At 42.9% G+C, this 6,000-nt stretch overlaps 1 protein-coding gene across 5 annotated transcripts in view; it reads right to left on the bottom strand.

Annotated features, from left to right (window-relative positions):
- LOC110498045 (dimethyladenosine transferase 1, mitochondrial) overlaps window positions 1-3,525 on the bottom strand; it is a 49,300-nt gene extending 45,775 nt beyond the window's left edge. For 2 of the 5 annotated variants that reach the window (XR_016489023.1, XR_016489021.1), the window contains exons 1-6: window positions 3,045-3,437; window positions 2,406-2,554; window positions 1,803-1,954; window positions 1,588-1,696; window positions 838-989; window positions 559-723 (exon numbers count right to left, since the gene is read on the bottom strand). Coding sequence is in view for 2 of the 5 variants with exons in the window: in XM_090211430.1 (XP_090067556.1) it covers window positions 559-678; window positions 838-989; window positions 1,588-1,696; window positions 1,803-1,954; window positions 2,406-2,538 (666 nt within the window). In the remaining 3 variants the exon portion in view is untranslated. Of the gene's footprint in view, window positions 1-558; window positions 724-837; window positions 990-1,587; window positions 1,697-1,802; window positions 1,955-2,405; window positions 2,555-3,044 lie in introns of all 5 variants that reach the window. The other 3 variants (XR_016489022.1, XM_090211430.1, XM_021574596.3) reach the window with 3 other exon arrangements.
- Window positions 3,526-6,000: the final 2,475 nt, after the last annotated feature.

Raw genomic sequence — 6,000 nt, forward strand, 5'->3', positions numbered from 1 at the left:
CCTAGAGAGGGACTTCTTCTTCAGGGGACCCTAGTCCATCAGACAGCAACCTAAAGCCCATCCCCAAGAACAGAGAAACATTCTCTGTAGTCAATAGCCTAGGCCTATAATCTTATATAATAAGCATTCCCCTGGAACCCACCAGCGACACAGAGAAAAGACAGTAAAAAGGGGCCTCAATACTGCTGTGTGATATATATCCACCAGGCATCATAACCCAACAACGTATCACAATTCTGAAGACACTGAGACAACATTGATTTAACGCAGCCGTAATGAACCCTTGAACTGTACGTGTCTAGTGACAGCAGCAGAAAAGGGGGCAATGGAAGAGGAGGAGAACAGAGAGTAAATAGGGGGTCCTACCCCCTGGTGTGGGGTGATGTGTGGCTGATTGTGAGCCCATTTACAAGTGTGTGTGCTCCACAAACGGAGCATTGTCATCATCAACTTGGATACATAGCCAAGATGCTCTGTGTGTGTGTGTGTGTGTGTGTGTGTGTGTGTGTGTGTGTGTGTGTGTGTGTGTGCAGAGTAGAGCAGAGCGTGGGGTCCTACCTCAAGTTTGGGGATGAAGGCCCGTCCTGGGAAGGTGAAGAAGCTCTTGACAGCACAGAGGTACTGGGCCATGATGGACAGACGACTCCTCTGCCTGCTGGCTGTGCTGGCTGTCAACCTCTGGAGAGGGGAACCCAACATGTTGTGTCAGTATCATTTCTGGCCCTGAGCAGTTAGATCAACAAAAAAGGGCTGAATAATCAGACTGGAAAAGAAGTTACTGATTCAGGAACATGGACCGAGTGAGAATAGACAGTATTGAACAAACAGCACACACACCTCTGCCACCTCCTTCTGAAAGGTAAGGGTCAGTCTGGTCCGGCCGTAAACAAAGTGTCCAATTCTGTTGGATATGTTCTCCAGCCACTTGATGATGAGAGGAGTGGGCACACTGAAGGGAAGGTTCCCAATGATATGCAGGTCCGGTAGATCTGGAGGGACAGTTTTAGTAGTGTTAGGTTCTAAATAAGAGTAAAACTCACAGACCATTAGTAAAGCTCAAACTAAGTTCATTCAGCCACTGGGTCATACAGCTGCAAAGACAAAGACATGGTTCCACCAGTGGTGGTATATAAACCCCAATTTGAGTGACGTGCTCCTTCTCTCTAAACATTACATCGTTATTGCTAGACAGGAAATTAAGTGACGCGGGCCATAAACGGTTCCTTCTCCTGTAATGTGACCTGACCTCGACCCCCTTCCTCAATAAACCACATCTCTCCACCCTTATCAGTGCCTGTCACATGTGATTGCCCTTCCTTTACACAATACATTCCCCCTTTAGATAACCATTAACTTCTGGTGTAGAAACTAGACTATGGCACTCAATATTCCAATAGGATACGTGATAATTAACAATACTTAAAGTTTAGAACTCGTCAGTAGTATCACACTGTTACAACACAATGTACAAAACATAAATCAATGTAATGTGTGTTCCAGACTTAAAGCAATCTAGTAGGCGCTTCCATCAATCAGGCAAGTGGCAAATCTACCTCAATACTAAGTCTACTTCTTCATCTCACTCACCATCCTCCCATGCCTTGGTTATGACTTTTGGGAATCCTCGGTCCATTCTGGACGTGAGTATGTCACCATGGACAACCCTGAGTTTCCTTGGTGCTGCTTCGGACAAAAGCTGTGGAAACGGAATTAGCATATTACAGGCACTTGAGTATTTACTGTTTCCAATTTGGGCAATTATTTTAAAGACAAACTCTTCCTGCTTGGTCTCCTGTAGCTACGTTTAGGCCGTGTATGAAGCGGTTGTCCTTCTCCACCACCAACAGGTCTGCAGCCCCAGCATTGAGGATGGAGTGGGTCAGCCCTCCAGGTCCTGGACCCACCTCACACACATGGGCGTCCCTCAGACTGCCTGCCTGGCATAGAATCTTATCTACACACACAGTTCCGAACACACAGTGACCAGGGTGCATTACTTACAAACATTGGAATGGGTTGGGTATATTAAGGTGAACAATGTATCAAGTCGATTTTACATGCCTTTCAACAACAGTGTCTTCCATATGTCTTGCAAGCAAAATAAGGGTTGGCAGGGGCACGCTATTTTACCATATCCCTGGCTCCTATCGCTCTTTGGCAAAGTTGGCTAAGCTTATTTTGTACTAAAACAGAAACCTTGTTCAAGGGCACCAGAACAGATCTGCAGCACTGCATCACTGATAGAATCACATCAGTAGTATCTGTTGCTTGTGAACAAGCCTATGTGAGCACTGCAGTCCGGCACACTGAATGTGTTGTGAACAGGGGGGAGAAAAAAACACCATTGTGTCCTCACAGTGTACCAGGTGTTGGTGCATTGCAGCTAGAGGAGAAGGCTGACTCACCTGTGAGCCTCATGTCCAGCAGAACGTTCTGGGACAGCTGTTTCTCTGCTCGCAGTTTGTACAGCTTGATTACCTCCCCAATGGTGGGCAGGGAAGGCAGGCGAAACAACGCTATCTTTCTGGGAGCCGCCATCTCTCAAACTGTGCTGCTGTGGGAATATAAAGGGTGGTACTGTAATAGCAATTAAACTCAGAGGGGAAATGTCAGAGTAATTAGTGATAGAACAGAGGTCTGGGGATTATCTACTAATCTCCCATAATTAACATGCTAATGCATCCAGGTTCTGATCACCATGAATATAGGGTTTACTCAGCAATGTATATATCAAGGGTTTCATTTTAGAGCTTCAAGATACTATGTGAAAGCACAACTGCTATTGTCAAGGAATGATCAATGGTAGAAAAAAAATACATGGTACTTTGAGGATTAAAAACATGATCTTGATCGCCACCCAGTGGATAAATTACCAAATGACATCGTATTATGAAATCGATATTGGGCATTATATTTTATAGTGTGTCCTGCCAAAGACACTGGAATTACTCTGCGGTGGTTTTTCTCCATAATGTCATTCATTCATACTATAACAGTCATCTGCTGGCTGGCTAAGAAAAATTCAAAGGCAAGTGTCAACTTACTAGTTTAGCTACTTGAGTTTGGATAAGTGAAGCAGAGTGCGGGACCTACAGACCTACAACAGGCATAATGTGATACATTGTAGCTAACGTTAATGCTTGACACTGTGACCGTGAAGATATATTGCTCTTAACTGAATCTGTGGCTAGCAACTCGAAACGTGTAACGTTAACTCTGTAGCTAGTCAACTGAGAAACCAGCATCGACTTTTTGCTTATTTTTCTCTATAGCTATTTATAAAGGTCGCATACAAAAACCCCTGACCTGAAAAAGTTGCAACAAATTTAGGTTCTCAAACTCGACCATGCAAATATGACTTTGAGAACGGTAAAATAAAGATAAAAGACTTCGCCGGATAACACGCTTCTCACCAGTCTGGATGTTCTTCCTGAAATGCTGCGGTCGTCAGGAAACTGGCTGGATGACATCCAATGAGATTGGAATAATCGCTTCTGCAACCAATCAATTTGGGATAGGCGGAACTTCAGTTTGACAGTGAAGGACTCTATTAAACTGTCCCGGGTTGCACCGGCCATTGGAACGTCACGTGGACCGGCGAAGCCGATGAGGGTGGCGCGCCCTACTTAAATCGAAAAGTAATCGAAAAGTAATCTTGATCATTTTGTCAAAAAGGCCGAATGCTTCGTTGACAAACATACAGATTTTTTCCATAAAATATATGTTCGAATTTTATAAATAGTTTTCAGTGGGACGACAGATAAATCGTTTTCATCAAAAGCAATAACTTTTGCACATGAAAACACAGAATCCTACTTATTACTCCACTCTACGTCACTTTTGTTTTGAGCCGACTTCGCCGTCGGCCAGTACAGTATACCCAGCTCATGCCCCGGGGGCAGCCAGGTTCCGGAACGGATGAAATCCCTTTTCACCCACTGAAAACTACGCTTACAAGCCAGCTTAATCGAACCCCCTCCTTGAAAGTCCACATATTTTTGATGTAACGCTATTATAGCCAGCAGAAGAAAGCATGTTGATGGCAAGCTTACTACGTTTGAAATATACTATGTTATCCAAAATGTGCATTGCAATAAACATTATTGGTTGATGTATTCCCCAGAGAACAATTAATTGTGGTTATGTCATGATTTCTCATCCTCAGCATGTTTGATATGTCTGCTATTTACAACTGTGGACAAACTTGACTCATCCTTGTGGCCGACTGAGATGTTTAAAAAAAACGATTGACAGATGCATGGTACTCAAAGCTGCAATTTTTTGACATAATGTTTATCGTCTACGTTTATAATGATACATCACTATTGTATATATGCTTTAACAGACAATGGGATGATAATTCATGTGATCTAATTCCATCAGTGGGGAAGAGGCAGAGACAAGCCCTCCAGCTGGTGGCGTTTTTTCGTTGTTTTTCCCACCAAGCAAGGAGTTTGTGTATGGAGGTCAATGAGAGTGCCGAATTTGGTCAACCGAAAAAAATGCTACATGGCTTATTTGCTACATGAGGTTTATTTGATCTAATAGAAGTTCCGTAATGCTTAAGTTGTTACGAATACCGATATATGTAGAACACGTGACATCACAAGAGACATCTGGGCGAGTTGTCTTGAGATGGCTATGCATATTCATAGTATGAGGCTAGTAGCATAGCATCTCTTTCCATTGAATGCAGGCGGTTAACGTCAAAAATCATCGTTGAATATTCAAAAATGGATCACAACACTGTATCCACCGATCCAAAGAAAGGTTAGGCGGGAGTTAGACAGCCCGCCGTGCCGCTTTGTGTTCAACAACTCCCATTGTTAGGGCGGATAGATGTATCTTGTCAGTATATCCATAATCTTTGTTTCCATACATCCCTATTTCATAATTACGTAATACTATTGCGTAATAATGTATTATTGTATTGACAAATGACTTTCATCAACAGCTCTTTTTCAATGTCCCCACAGAAAGAAGCAACATGTTATGGATGAGTAGAGTAGCCTGTCAGCTATGGGGAGATGCATAATTTCAACATTTACTTGGGGAGTTATTATAAAGATTCCTCATAACCTCTTGGTAAACAGCATTATAAATTCAGCTTCAGACTTTACAACACATTCGGATAATTACATTATCCTCTCAGCAAGATGGAGTTACTGTAGGGGAGATATTCGTCAAAACAGGTTTTGACTAAGGAGGATCGATCGTGCACACGCAGCTGTTGGTTAGAATGAACCCTGAGTCCCTCATCTCCCCGGCAGCTCTGTTCTCAGTACAGGGAGGGTCAGGGTGCACTATTTTTGTTGAGATGGAAACGCTCCCCTCCAGGGTATGTGGATGAGTGGCAGTTACAGATCCCGCTGTTGCCGACCTTGGTGGAGAGGAGAGAGAGAGGCTCGGTCTGCGATGCTGCTTGCTGCTATGGAAACAAGTCGACCAATCACGTGCTTCAAAGAGAGCTTCGTATGGACCTTTTGTCTTCACTTTCTCTCCCGGAAAGTCACCTTTCTGACAATTTATTCCGATAAGATGCTATTATTTAATTGAAGAGCATTGGACAAATCAGTGCCTTCCAGACTGATAGTGCTGCATGTATATTTTAGAGGTACATCCATATGAAGTGAACACTGATTTTCATACATTCAACTATTGTTATTTAAATGAGCATACAATTAAATACGATTTAAATATATATATATATATATATATATATTTACCAATCTTAAACTATAATGGACAGACAGTACAACACTATAGCCTACACAACAATATAGCCTACACAGAGATTGTGCTGCTTAGCCAATGAAACTGGTACTATAGCATTGGAGGGCTTATTAAAGAAATGATCACAGTCTAGTAAATCCCGTGAATACAATACAGTATCATCTGACAGTCCCTGCTGGTCTGCTTTTTCTGCTGATGCCCCTGTCTTTCTGTGGGGTAACTCCCTGTGAATTGTGCTAGGCAGAGACATGAGCCGACGCTTATGGC

Source organism: Oncorhynchus mykiss, chromosome 19 (assembly GCF_057628025.1).
Source record: "Oncorhynchus mykiss isolate SJ-2025 chromosome 19, ASM5762802v1, whole genome shotgun sequence".
Classification (NCBI taxonomy): Eukaryota; Metazoa; Chordata; class Actinopteri; order Salmoniformes; family Salmonidae; genus Oncorhynchus; species Oncorhynchus mykiss.